This window comes from Symphalangus syndactylus, chromosome 14 (genome assembly GCF_028878055.3).
Source record: "Symphalangus syndactylus isolate Jambi chromosome 14, NHGRI_mSymSyn1-v2.1_pri, whole genome shotgun sequence".
Lineage (NCBI taxonomy): Eukaryota > Metazoa > Chordata > Mammalia > Primates > Hylobatidae > Symphalangus > Symphalangus syndactylus.
The window spans coordinates 36134847-36149015 of record NC_072436.2 but is presented as its reverse complement, the minus strand read 5'-3'; the positions used below and the strand labels follow the sequence as shown (position 1 = coordinate 36149015).

At 49.9% G+C, this 14169-nt stretch overlaps 1 protein-coding gene across 2 annotated transcripts in view; it reads right to left on the bottom strand.

Moving 5' to 3' along the window:
- TCF7L1 (transcription factor 7 like 1) overlaps positions 1-10272 on the bottom strand; it is a 177973-nt gene extending 167701 nt beyond the window's left edge. For both annotated transcript variants that reach the window (XM_055241224.2, XM_055241225.2), the window contains exons 1-3: positions 9560-10272; positions 9414-9477; positions 9047-9174 (exon numbers count right to left, since the gene is read on the bottom strand). In XM_055241224.2, coding sequence (XP_055097199.1) covers positions 9047-9174; positions 9414-9477; positions 9560-9820 — 453 coding nt within the window. In that variant the 5' untranslated portion in view covers positions 9821-10272. The remainder of the gene's footprint in view (positions 1-9046; positions 9175-9413; positions 9478-9559) is intronic.
- Between the last annotated feature and the right edge of the window lie 3897 nt (positions 10273-14169).

The following is a 14169-nucleotide window of genomic DNA, read 5'->3' as shown; positions in this document are numbered from 1 at the left end:
TAGGGTGAACGCTTGGGGCCTTGTTCCTCCTCTTGAATAGAAATGAAAAGATTTCCAAAAATGCTGTGACACAGTTTGAGAGCATGAGTGTGAGCTCATTTCCTGTCCTGAGGACCCCAGGTAATTAGTTAATGACCTTGACCATATCCACAAGAACTCCTGAAAAGGGCTATGTTTACGAAAACATTTTCATGATTTTATTTCCAAACTTTGAAGTATACTTCTCAATTAGAAGATCATTTTCCTAATCTGTACATTATGCACACAATGAAAAGGAAAGATTTAGAAGTCTGAAATTTATTTGAGAACCTTAAACATATCTGTCAATTGAGTGAGCTCAGAGCATTGCTAACACCTTGTGAGTCTCAGAAAGAAACTGTAGAAGTGTCCTGGGGCTGTTCCCTGGGCAGTGCATACAGCATAGAGGAAAGGGCAAGTCCCCTTCACTCCCCTCATGGTTCCCTTCATTTCTGAACACCAAGGTTTTGGAAACTGCATTTATTTTATTGTTCACTAAATGTAATCCAGTTTGGGAGAAATAACATAAAACATGGGATATATAAAAACTTCCTCCAAAAATATATTAGAATAGACAATCTGGGACAGTTTTCTATATGGTCTTAAGTGACCAGTCCCTCTCCATCCCGTTACTTATCACTTCAATATCTCAATATCTGCCCCTAGCTACACACAAATTGTGTCTGTGTTTTGTATATAAATATACAGAACACACACACACACACACATACTTTTTTTTTTTTGGAATCACTCTGTCATTTAGGCTGGAGTACGGTGGCATGATCATGGCTCACTACAACCTCCATGCCCAGGCTCAAGTGATCCTCCCACCTCAGCCTTCCAAGAAGTTGGTGCCCACCACCATGCCCAGCTAAGTTTTTGTATGTTTTGTAGCGATGGGGTTTCACCATATTGCCCAGGCTGCTCTCGAACTCGTGAGCTCAAGCAATCTGCCCTCCTTGGCCTCCCAAAGTGTTGGGATTATGGGCGTGAGCCACCACACCAGGACACGAAGTGTATTTTGATTCTCTATCCCTCTTCAACATCAGCCAGCTCCAGACAATAAAAGGAGGAAAAATTTCCCAGGTGTGCCATGTCTTCCTTTCAATCAACACACAAACATTTCATTACCTAACATGTAGCTAAAAGGTTCCCAACATTTTGGGCTTTATGAGAGGATGGAGAGGAAGGGCCTGCAGTCTCCCTGCTGCCAACAAAATTCCAGGGCCCCCACTCTAGCCAACTTGCCCTTGGTTTTCCTGAGAATATCAAGAAGTCATCTGGTCCTCCAATGCACACTATCCGTTTCTGCCAACTCACCTCTGCATTCCCCTACAACCTCATCTTCAAGTCTTGGGCTTGTCTTTAAAACTAGGAGGACACCTACTATATACAGCACCCTCCATGGATGGAGGAAGAAGCCTGCCTGCTTTTGAAGCTCTCAGTCTCACCTCCTCTTCCTCTCATCTTCTTTCTCATTCCTCTTCAAGCCTGCCCTATGGCTCCTACAAACAGTCTCCCACTCCAGCATCCCAAATACACTTTCTCCCAAACTTGCGACTCCTCCCTTCCCTCTTCTTTCCATAGCCAGGCTTTTGAAATGGGTTGTCTAGAGTCTTTGAGGTTCCCCGTGGTGGTACTGAGATACTGAAGGTACACCGGGACAGAAGGAGGAGGCTGCTTGAAACTGCAGGAGTCTGGTCTGGGGTTCCAACTGAGGGGGAGCACTGGGCCACACCTGAGACCAGTCTGCAACTTGGCACCTTGGCTATCCTATTTGGGAAGCACTGAGCTAATGTCTCTTCTCTCTACCTTTATCACCACCACTTGCCTGGAACACTTCTCTCTGTGGACACCAGTAACGTCCTAATAGCTGAATTCCAAAAGCTCCTCTTATTTGTTATTTATTTCTTAGAGACAGGGTCTCACTATCTTTGTCACCCAGGCTGGGGTGCAGTGGCACAATCATAGCTCACTGTAGCCTTGAACTCCTGAGCTACCACCATGCCCGGTCAATTTTTAAAATTTTGTTAGAGATTGGGTCTTGTAATGTTGCTCAGGCTGGTCTCGAACTTCTGGCCTCAAAATATCCTACTGCCACAGCCTCCTGAGTAGCTGGGATTACAGGCACAAGCCACAGCATCTGGCTCAAAAGCTCCTCTTGACTCCTCGATCTTCTTCTCCCCTCTCTCTCTCTGTGGCATCTAACACCAAGGACTCTCCCCCCGCCCCCCTTCTTTCTTTCACTCTTATTGCCCAGGCTGGATTCTTTTTTCCTTTCAGATGGAGTTTCACTCTTGTTGCCCAGGCTGGAGTGCAATGGCGCAATCTCGGCTCACTGCAACCTCTGCCTCCCAGGTTAAAACAATTCTCCTGCCTCAGCCTCCCAAGTACCTGGGATGCAGGCACCACCTCCTGGGTTCAAGTGATTCTCCTACCTCAGCTTCCTGAGTACCTGGGATTACAGGCACCTGCCACCATGCCCAGCTAATTTCTGTATTTTTAGTAGAGACGGGGTTTCACCGTGTTTGCCAGGCTGATCTCGAACTCCTGACCTCAGGTGATCCACCTGCCTTGACCTCCCAAAGTGCTGGGATTATAGACATGAGCGATTACAGACATAAGTGACTGCACCTGGCCTCCCCTTTCTTTCCCTCCAGCTTCCATGATGTTGCATGCAACATCATGGAAGCTGGAGGGAAAGGGGGATGGCTGGGCGCGGTGGCTCACACCTGTAATCCCAGCACTTTGGGAGGCCGAGGCGGGCGGATCACGAGGTCAGGAGATCGAGATTATCCTGGCTAACACAGTGAAACCCCGTCTCTACTAAAAATACAAAAAATTAGCCGGGCGAGGTGGCGGGCGCCTGTAGTCCCAGCTACTCGGGAGGCTGAGGCAGGAGAATGGCGTGAACCCCGGAGGGTGGAGCCTGCAGTGAGCCGAGATCGCGCCACTGCACTCCAGCCTGGGCAACAGTGAGACTCTGTCTCAAAAAAAAAAAAAAAAAAAAGAAAAAGAAAGGGAGAGGGGAGTCCCTAAGCGCTCCTCCTACCTTACCCAGTGCTCCCTTCCATCCTCCTCCAATGACTTCTGTCCCTGCTCTAAGCATCTCTTCCCCCTTCTTCTCTACCTCTCTTACATCACCCAGTTTCAATCATCCCCTCAACATCCCCTCACACCTAACGTGTCTCCAATGAAACCGAGGGGTTCCTCCCAATGAGAGCCTCTCATAGACTGTGTGGGCTCTGTTATTTTCAAAATATTCAGTAAGCATCTGTCCACCACTGGGGAGGTAGAGATTGGGGAGGCCTCCCCACCTACAGAAGTCAGTCCCCAGGTGCCCGAGCTTGGACACCAGGAATTAACTGTGACATCAGCCACTTTCTGGATCTGGTACCTCCTCTCCCCACAGAGGTACAGACAAGAATCCCATTTCCTCCCATCCACCTTTCCTTTCCACTCTGCTACTCTGAAGCCCTTTTCACCTCACCCCTGGCTCCTGTGAGTCTAATTGCTCTATGCCCTTCCAGGTCTTCCTCCTCCAATCCACCATTATCTTTCTAGCCACAGGTACAAGTCACATCACTTCCCAGCCTAACTTCTGATGGTTCTCTGCTGCCTCTCGAATAAGATCAGATTCCTTCCCTGGCATTCTATGTCCCTTAGCCCATGTCCTGGCCCCTTATCCTTCCAGGCAAATGGAACTGAAATAAGCTGCATTACCCCAAATCGCCCTGAACTTTCCTTCCTCCATGTCTTCACTCTCCTGGTGCTGGCTCCCACCTCAAGACGAGAGTGAAGGAGGACTTCCACTTTTTCACTCTAAATGCTTCCTCTTACTATTTACATTCTTCCAAATTAACAAGAATTACCTGGATTAAAGAATGACTGAGTTTTAAGGACTAGTTTAAACCTACTTCTTCGACCTGCCTTCTTGGATCACCCAGGAAGTAATTTTTCTCAATTTCTATTATGAAAATGCTTCTCCAGACTTTACTACCTCTTAACTTCTTATTACAGTGCTACCATGACTTCTTTCCTACTTAATTTTTAAATCCTTTAGGGCAAAGCCTGGGTCTTATCTTGTTTCCCATGGTCCCTTAGCCATTGCCCATGATAGGTATCCAACAGACTTCAGTTGAAGAAGTTGAGGAGTTAGGAAGTAGTTTTAAGAGTGCAAATCTAGGCCGGGAGCAGTGGCTCACGCCGGTAATGCCAGCACTTTGGGAGGCCGAGACAGGTGGATCACGAGGTCAGGAGTTCGAGACCAGCCTGGCCAACGTGGTGAAACCCTGTCTCTACTAAAAATACAAAAATTAGCTGGGCATGGTGGCACGCACCTGTAATCCCAGCTACTCAGGAAGCTGAGGCAGGAGAATCACTTGAACCCAGGAGGCAGAGGTTGCAGTGAGCCAAGATCATACCACTACACTCTAGCCTGGGTGACCGAGTGAGACCATGTCTAAAAAAAAAAAAAAAGAGTGCAAATCTAAATTTCCCTAGGTTGGCAAGTAAAAGGTGTCTCTGAATTAGAATGTAAGTAGGGCCTTCCTATTATAGAAGATTTAAAAGATTCAGTGAGTTAATCATATATACTTTTTTTATTTCCCAATTATTTTAGTAACACTGCACATCATTGTAAAGGCTGGAATACACAGACTGTGTGTGTGTGTGTGTGTGTGTGTGTGTGTTTTGCTTCCCTTTTCTTCAAGAATCCCTAAAAGTGTGATCAATGAAGAATGTGACCAAACTATAACTTTCCAAACTTATAACAAATCAAGTCAGCTATTCCCTGCCCAATCCACCCAACCAAAGAAAAAAGATTGACAGGTTCCCAGTCCTTCCCTACAGAGTTTGTCACCAATATCACCCCGGCAATCCAAGGGCGAAAACTTCAGCAACACAGCCCCTCTCAAAAGCTTGTTCCATGTGAGAAGCCCTCATTAAACTCTGAGTTATATTTAGGAAAAAAATGAAACAGGAGTTATATTTAGATGAAATGGCTCAAAAGAATTTTACCAAAAGCAGCATGTTTATACTGACCTTCCAAAAGAAAAGGTTTCCTTAGCTTTTACATACAACTCCTAAAAACAGACAACCTCTTCATACGTATCCATACAAAGATTTCTGCTTGGATTCCTTTGGGTCTGAAAGAACAGGAGCTCCCAGGATATGAACAAGACTGCCCATGGGAAGCAGTGGGATATAAAGGACTTAAAAACGAGCACGCGTTTGAGGACCAGGACCATTTCATACAAAAACCTGAGCTGAGATGGTCTGAGAAATAATAAAGCAAAGCCTTTCGTGTGCTTGTGCTGCACAAAAGAGGTTCTGAAATTTATAAGATGGACACAAAAACCACAGACTCCCTCAGCAATACTACCTAGAAGTGTTTCTTTCCAAAATGTCATCAGCCCTCACTTCATGGTCACAGTCAAACTACTTTCTATCACATTGTAGCTGGCTTGCTGAACCACATTCAACATTTTCTTTTTGCCTCTTTTTTGTCTTAAACTATTTTTAGCATTCACTTTCTAATGTGTTGACTTACATTTTCTTTCTTTTCTTTCTTTCTTTCTTTTTTTTTTTTTGAGGCAGAGTCTTACTCTGTTGCCCAGACTGGAGTGAAGTGGCACGATCTCAGCTCACTGCAACCTCTGCCTCCCAGATTCAAGAGATTCTCATGCCTCAGTCTCCGATGTAGCTGGAATTACAGGTGCTTGCCACCACGCCTGGCTAATTTTTGTATTTTTAGTACAGATGGGGTTTCACCATGTTGGCCAGGCTGGTCTCTAACTCCTGACCTCAGGTGATCCGCCCACCTTGGCCTCCCAAAGTGCTGGGATTACAGGCGTGAGCCACCGCACCCAGCCAACTTACATTTTCCTAACAAAATTCTAGGCAACAGCCCCAAAGTGGTTTAGTAAACCGTGAAGCCTTTTCAGAAATGAATGTATAATTTTGAGGTGATTATTTGAAAAATGGTTTGTGGCAGTTATTCCTCTCTTCACAGGGTCCCAGGGCCTCCAGACAAGAAGCAATTGCAGCTCACAGAGACTTGGCCCACATCCCATGCTGAGGGGACCTCTTCTCTAAAGAGCCTCAGGAAAAAGCCACTTCCCAGCATCCCAGCCAAACCAGAGTGGAGGGCAAGGGTGATGGCTCATGGGGAGAGATGGCCAGATTGTAGGAGGGGCCAGCCCCCAGTGGTCTCAGCAGGAATTATGCCAGTGGGTGAGGCTGTTGAAGCCTCCTGCCTGCTATTCCTAGGGTTCTTTAACACCCTGAAAACACTCCAGCCAATTCCCACTTCTGCATCTGGCTTGGTATTTCCAGAGGAAGTGTTAGAGCAGCAGATAACTGGGGTCACCTAATTTTATACTACCTCTAGGCTTTAGAGCAGCAAAGCCTAAAGTGGTGCAGTTTAGAGGCCAAACAATAAAAAAGACCTAAGATGTCAGAGAGATCGGATCATATAGCCCAGGCACTTTCCTCCCTCCTCCCTCCCCACCCATATCTATCCACATTCATTTTACCAGGCTGGGAAACCAACAGAGGGCCACTTTGTCTGTACCTACCATTTGCCTACAGTGACAATTACCTTAATTATATTAATAGAATCATTCAGAGGAAAACCATCATCTCCACCCTATGGTCCAGACAACCAAGTGCTTAAGTGTTTCCTCACTTGCTTTACTTACTGGCAGCAAAAGAACAGGGTCAAATTAGGTTTAACTGTGCTGACCTAACGGCAGGACACTTCCCAAGTATATCCGTGAACTAACAGCAAAAGGCACAGAGACACAGAAACATTGGGAACTGAACTAACTTCTGTAAGGGCAAGTCATCAGGGAGACAAGATGTAGGTATGGGGGTAGGATGGGACTTACTAAGTCCCCAAGAAAGTACATGTCCTAGGAGGCTTGAAAGGAGGCTGGCGTCTGGGCCAGGGCAGGGAACAAATGCAGAGATGAACAAGGACAGTCAGAGAGGCATGCAGAGACGAAAGGTTTGCTGCCTCAAGGAGGGCTCCAAAATCCCACACGGGCCTGGATTTAGTAATCAGGAATCTCCAGGAGCAGCAAGAATCAGCCTTTGGAAGTTCTTAGGCGAAAGAACACAACGTGACAGAAGGAAGGAAGGAGGGGACACTAACAAAAATCTGTCTCACTTGGACTGTCAGAGAGAGGAGACAGCAGAGCCTGGATGAATCAAAATGCCCTAAAGGGAAATGGGTGCATGGAGAAATAGCCTTGAGGGAGCCATAGTCATATCTGATGGTGAAATACTCATTTCTAGTGACTTTAACTGCACCAGGACTTGGCTGAGGGCTGATGCACAGATGCTAGTGCCTCCCAGACCCCTCTCTCTAGATATCCTAATGGTAAATGGAAACCTGAGACTTCAGCGGCATTAACTCTCCCCCATCCGCAAAGTTACACGAATCCCATCAAAACTTGCAGAACTAAGCTACATGTGTGGGTACTGGTGGGAATCACTGAAAACCTAAATAAGACTGCAGCAGCTCGTTGATCCCCCCCCCTTTGATTGGCACGCACCTCTTTTCTTTTAGTGAGAAAAAGCAACAGCCATAGACCCACATCCAGTTTTCACTGCAAAAGTGACACTTACATTCAGGACTTCCTGGGGTGCTCCAGGCCAGCAGGGCCAAAGCTGCAAGGCCTCCCTCCCTCTCGGGGCAAAACTGTGAGGTCTGTGTAGTCCCACTCCCCATTCCCCTCTCGCAGTCAGAGTCTCTCCCACCGTCCCCCGTCAACCCCCCTCCAACCCACCTGGTGATGGTAGCGCCCCTGCTGAACCAAATGTGGAGGCCTTGGCTCTCCACTGACCGCTGTACAATGACAGCAGGAATGGCCATTCAGCACCTAGCCTTTCTCTACCACCCTTTGATTATCATCGTTATTTTAGGGCAGCCTTAGCATAAAGTGTGTTGTTGGGACCCTGCTCCTAAGAGGCTAACACTCCCTGCCCCCTTACCCACCGTCGACAGCGAAGTGGCAGGCACTGGGAAGCTAGGCGGGAAGCAAACAACTACTACGATTCACATCGCGCCCAAGCAGCAGCACGCGGGAGCCTGGCACACAGTAGGTAGGCGTTCACCCAAGATCTGTCATCGGACCCAGTACCTGGGCAGGGAGCCTAGGGGTGGAGTGGCGGCTTGGGGGACACAAAGGCCTCGCCAGCCCCCAGCTGCGCCCCTCGCAACGCGGGGGGCGGGAGTTTAGAGCCAGAGAGAGGGGACGAAGGAATCCGCCCTCATTTGCACGTCGTCTGGGGCCCGGTCAATTTGCTTAATCACCGCTCTAAATGCCAGCGCGCAGCACACAATACGCACCCATTAACAGGTTTAAAGTGTCGCAGCGCTCGCTTTAAATGAGAAAAGCAGGCGACAAAAGGGGGAAAAAGCCAAGTTCCTCAACTTGAAGAATGCCTCGGGTCGCCTCGAAATCATCTACGCGAGTTTAAAATTCGGAGCTAGCTCCGCAGAAAAGCTGAGGCCCCGGTGCAAGCGCTGGGGGTGGGAACGGGGGCTGTGAATAACCCGCCACGAAAACTGGGTTTCTTAGGAACCAGCCTGCAGCCGCCCAGTGACCCGGAGTCGGAAGACAACGTCGCCAACCCAGCTCCCTAGGCCCCTTGCCCCACTGCCAGAGAAAGCTGACCGATTTCCAAGAAGGAAAGCAAGACCCCCCTCCCCCCCAAAGCGGGCACAAATCCAAGTTTCCTTCCGTGCAGACCAAGAATTCTGGAGGCCAAGGAAGATCCCAGAGGTGGACTCCAAAACCTCAACCCGCAAGAGGGGAGAAGTTAAAGTAACTTTACTTTCATCCAGGCACTGGCCAGCGCAGCCTCGCGCTCGGCCGCCAGAGAGTAGTTCAACTCCGCAAACAAGTTCTGCTTGGGATCGGCGCAGAAGGCCCCATCCCCCACTCCATGGTCGATCCCGGGGGCGCATCCTGCTGGCCGCGGCCTCCCACCCTCCCCGGTGCGCCCGACGGGCACTCACGGTGCGCGCTCCTCCGGGAGACAGGGGTCCGTTGGAGAGGTACGGGCTGCTCAGGTCCGGGATCATCAGGAAGGGGTACCCAGGGTAGGGGGGTCCTTTAAAGAACGCGCTGTCCTGGGGCCTTCTCACTGCGAACAAGACCAAGGCGAGGTGAGGCCCAGGCCCCCGGGACAGCGCCGCAGCAGGGGGCTAGAGGCGGGAGCCGGGAACCCGAGCGCCCCCCACGCGCGCCCCACGGGGGCTGCCGCCAATAGAGGCGGAGGGCAAGGGTGCGTCCACCCGAGCGAGGGGGACCGTGGGCCGCCCGGGCTGAGCAGCGGAGAGCAGCGGGAATCGAGAGTGGGGGGCTGTCCCGGCGGGCACGTACCTTCGGCGAAATAGTCCCGTGGCTTCTGGAAAGTGTCCCGGGCGGGCTGCGGGCGCCTCTCTGCCTGCGGAGGAGACACAAAGGCGAGAGCGGGTGAGCGGACGCAGGGCCGGGATCCCCCGGGGCTGGCCGCGGTGCCTCCTTACCTCCGAGTCCGAGCTGCTGCTCTGGTTCTCCGACTCGTTGACCAGGGACGACTTGACCTCGTCTAGGTCCCGCTGCGCCGAGGCGCTGTCGCTGCTCGGCTCCTGCTCCTCGCCTCCCTCGTCCTGGAAGGGGATCAGCTCGTCGTTCGCCCCGAGGTCGTCCCCTCCGCCGGCCGCCCCGGCGCTGGAGCCGCCGCCTCCCCCGCTGCCGCCGCCGCCGCCGCCGCCCCCGCCGCCGCCCCCGCCGCCGAGCTGGGGCATGGTGGGGCCGCGGGCCGGGGCAGCCGCTCTCGGAGCCCCTAGCCGCCCGCGCCCTGCCCGGCCCGGCCCGGCCCGGCCCGGCGCCCCTCCCGCCCGGTTGCCGGCCCGCTGCGCTAGCCGCCGCAACAAAGTTTGACAGGGCGTGGCTCCGCAGGAAGCGGGCCCGGCGCTGCCCGGCCGGGGCGCAGGCGGCTCGGCTCGGGCCCCTCCGGCAGCGCCGAGCCTAGGGCTCCCCAACTCGCCACGGCCGCCGCCTGCTCCGCCGGGGCGTCCCAGCCCCTGGCCCGCCGGGGAGGGGCGAGCGGGGAGGGAGGGAGGAGGGACCGCGGGGCTGGGCAGGGGGGCCGGAGGGAGGAGCCCCGGCTGCAAGCTGACACCCGCGCGCTTCGCGGAACCCGGAGAGCTGCGGTGCGCGCGCACACACACATACACATACACACGCACTCACACTCACACGTTCACACTCGCACCTTCCGGGGGCTGCGTCTCCCTGCAACGTGCACCGCCCCCAACCCCCTCCTGCGCCCCACACTGAACCCTCGGCGGCCCTCCCCACGGCCTCCCTCGAGTTCTGGAAGTCTTGCCCCCACCCCTCCGCATCCCCTAACTTTCTCCCAAAAACCTCCAGAACTCCGCGCAGGTTCACACCCCCTCCCACCGTATCGGCGCGCGGGCGGGCGGCACTGCCCCCTGCGGGAAAGCCTCGGACGCACAGACTGGCCGCGGGGCCCTCCCCCTGCCTAGAGTCCCTCCGAGCGCGCGAGCTGATGCACGGACTAGGACACTGGGGACATCTATGGAACCCCGGAAAATGTCCGGCGGCTTTCCGCGCCTTTTTCCTGTGGGGTTCCAACGCGACCCCCGGCCCGGGTTTTCAACCTTGTCCAGGTAATACAGATTTCCCTGCTGAAATCTGGAAGATCACCTTTTCTTCATTGTTTGGGACTAGGTCCTAAATCGAAAAATCGCGATCTTGGGTTCAAAAAGAATTTGGATTTGGTTCATTGCGAGGGAAAATTGCCTGTCCAGTGATCTCCGAAGCCATTCACAAAGCTGCGTGAGTAGCCAATGAACACGAGAAAAATGCTCAACCAGCCTCATACCTAAGTAATGCCTGTGGTGCGAGCGCCACGGCCCGCGCCTGGCGTTCCATCTACTCCCGAGGCCGAGGCAGGAGGATCGCTGGAGCCCGGGAGTTTGAGACCAGCCTGGGCAACATAGCAAGACCTAATCTCCAAAAAAAAAAAAAAAAAAAAAAAATTTTAAATAAAGAAATGCCTGTTACAATAACATTAAGATGTCGTTTCTCTCCAACCTGTGCGGGAAAGTTTGAGGAAAATGAATAATATCTTGTGTTATCCACCGTGGGGAACTATTAGAGCACAAACTTAGAAAACAGCTTGGAAGGCAGTATGGAACTATGTAAAACTATTTTCAGCCCAACTGGCAGAAGAATTTCTACAGAGGTGCCCGCACATATGGGCAAAGCCACACGTGCTAGGTTCAAAGCATCAGAGAGCTTGGTGACATGCATTCTTCATCTTTCTTTACAGTGACAGTCCATGCAGCTGGCCAGTTCTATGCAGTGTCCCTGCCCCTCCCCCCACCCATATACACACACACACACACACACAGACACACACACACACACACACAGGCACATGGACCTAGATTGATTTTGGAGGAACATCTTTAAATGAAACACTATATATGACACTCACTATTTTATTTTTGTTTTTAAAAAAATTATACACATTTATTTCTGCGTAGAAAAATATCTGAGAAGATACAGATTATTATCAATGACTTTCTGGGAAAGGATAAGTGAAAGGAGATAGTTTTCTGCTTTCTATGAACTTTACAACAAGCAGATACGCCTTTTCTAATTTTTTACACGATACACGAGTACAGTCTCATAAAGTGTTTTCAAATAACAGATGTATCTTGAGCAGTATCGAGTAACAAGTGAAAGTTCCTCTTTCCCCCCCAGGACATAGGACCCTTCTAATTAACCACTTTCAGTTAACTGCCTCTGGTTAACCACTGTTACTAGTTTGGTATATATCCTTCCAGATACTTTCCTAGGCAGTTATGAACATATGTAAACTTACTTACAGATACTCTGATTTACATACATAGAATCATACTCTTTGTATTATTGTGTTATTTTATTTTTATAAAATTTAAAAGTCAGACGATTTTTCATGTTTATGGTCCATAAATATATGAAAAACCTATTGTACTAGTTTCCTGCTGCTACTGTCACAAATCACGAAAAACTTGGTGGCTTAAAACAACAGAAGTTTATCCTCATAGTTGTGGAAGACAGAAGTCCACTGTCGGTTTCACTGAGTAGAAATCGAGGTGTTGACGGGGCCATGCTCCCTCTGGAGGCTCTGAAAAGAATCTACCCTTGTCTCTTGCAGCTTCTGGGGGCTTGTGACCACATCACTCCCACCCTTGCGTCTGTAATCACATTGCCTTCTTTTTTTGTCTCTGACAAATTTTCCTCTGCCCCCTTCTTGTAAGAAACCATACTTGTGGTCGGGCACGGTGGCTCACGCCTGTAATCCCAGCACTTTGGGAGCCCAAGGCAGGTGGATCACAAGGTCAGGAGTTCAAGGCCAGCCTGGCCAACATAGTGAAACCCTGTCTCTACTAAAAATACAAAAAATTGGCCAGGCACGGTGGCAGGCGCCTGTAATCCCCGCTACTTGGGAGGCTGAGGCAGGAGAATCGTTTGAATTCGGAGGGCAGAGGTTGCAGTGAGCTGAGATCGCACCACTGCACTCCGGCCTTGGCGACAGAGTGAGACTCCATCTCAAAAAAAAAAAAAAAAAGATACTTGTGATGGCATTTAAGGACCACCTGGATAAACTGCCCATGTCAAAATCCTTAACTTCATATCTGCAAAGACCTCTTTTCCTTAAACATTCACAGTTTCCAGGGATTAGATCATAGATGTAGCTTTGGGAGTGAGCCATTATCAGCCTGCCACACCTATAAACCAGAAATGCAAATGGAAACAGCATTGAGATAACCAGTTTTCATCTGTCAGATTGGCAAAGGAAGAAAAGAATGGTAACACCCAGCAATGGCCCCTATACTAAGAAGCACATAGATGCTGGGCCATTGTGTAACAGTTCTAAAGAGAAGTTTGGCAATACCTGTGAAATACCTTTAAAAGTGTGAACCCTTTGACTTATCCACGTACTTCTAGGATTTTATCTGAAGGAAACAACTAGGTACACAAATAAACCTGTAGAAGTGTGTTCATCACAGTGAAAAAATCTAGAAACAATCTCAATGTCCCCTATAGGGAATTATGAAGTTAAATCATGGTGCATTCATCTAATGGAATACTATGACATTGTGGAAATATGTTTGTCGATATAGAAGGAGGCTCATAATGGTAAGCAAAAGTAGCAAATTAAAATTAACATGTAGACTTCCACTTCCCATTCTAATGGGGTATTGATGTCAGATTGACTCCTTCATCAAGAACAACTAACTATAAACTCTGGATAAAATACCAAAATAAAACAACAAAACCCAGCTGACTTGAAGGCATCACTGTCAACCAAGTCAGCCAGGACATAAGGAGTCAAAACACCAGAACAGAAATTCATTCAAGCGAGTTTATATTCACTGCTGTTTCATGCCCTCAGATAATTTGGTGATTTGCAGCACCAGGCATAGAGGCCAAACCAAAAGCAATCATCTAGAGCAGCATACTACAGCTTGCTGCCTGTTTTTGAATGGTCTCAGCTAAGACTTTTTTTTTTTACTTTTTTTTTTTTTTTTTTGACTCGGAGTTTCACTCTTGTTGCCCAGGCTGGAGTGCAATGGTGCCATCTCGGCTCACCACAACCTCCACCTCCCGAGTTCAAGCGATTTTCCTGCTTCAGCCCCAAGTAGCTGGGAATATAGGCATGCACCACCACGCCTGGCTAATTTTGTATTTTTAGTAGAGATGGGGTTTCTCCATGTTGGCCAAGCTGGTCTCAAATTCCTGATCTCAGGTGATCCGCCCAAGTGCTGGTTTTACAGGTGTGAGCCACGTCGCCTGGCCGCTTTTTTTTACATTTTTAAGTGGTTGAAAAAGATCATAAGGGCCAGGCGCAGTGGCTCACGGCTGTAATCCCAGCACTTTGGGAGGCCAAGGCAGGTGGATCACCTGAGGTCGGAAATTCAAGACCATCCTGGTCAACACGGTGAAACTCCGTCTCTACTAAAAATACAAAAAATTAGCCGGGTGTGGTGGCGGGCACCTGTAGTCCCTGCTACTCAGGGGGCTGAGGCAGGAGAATGGCGTGAACCCGGGAGGCGGAGCTTGTAGTGAGCTGAGA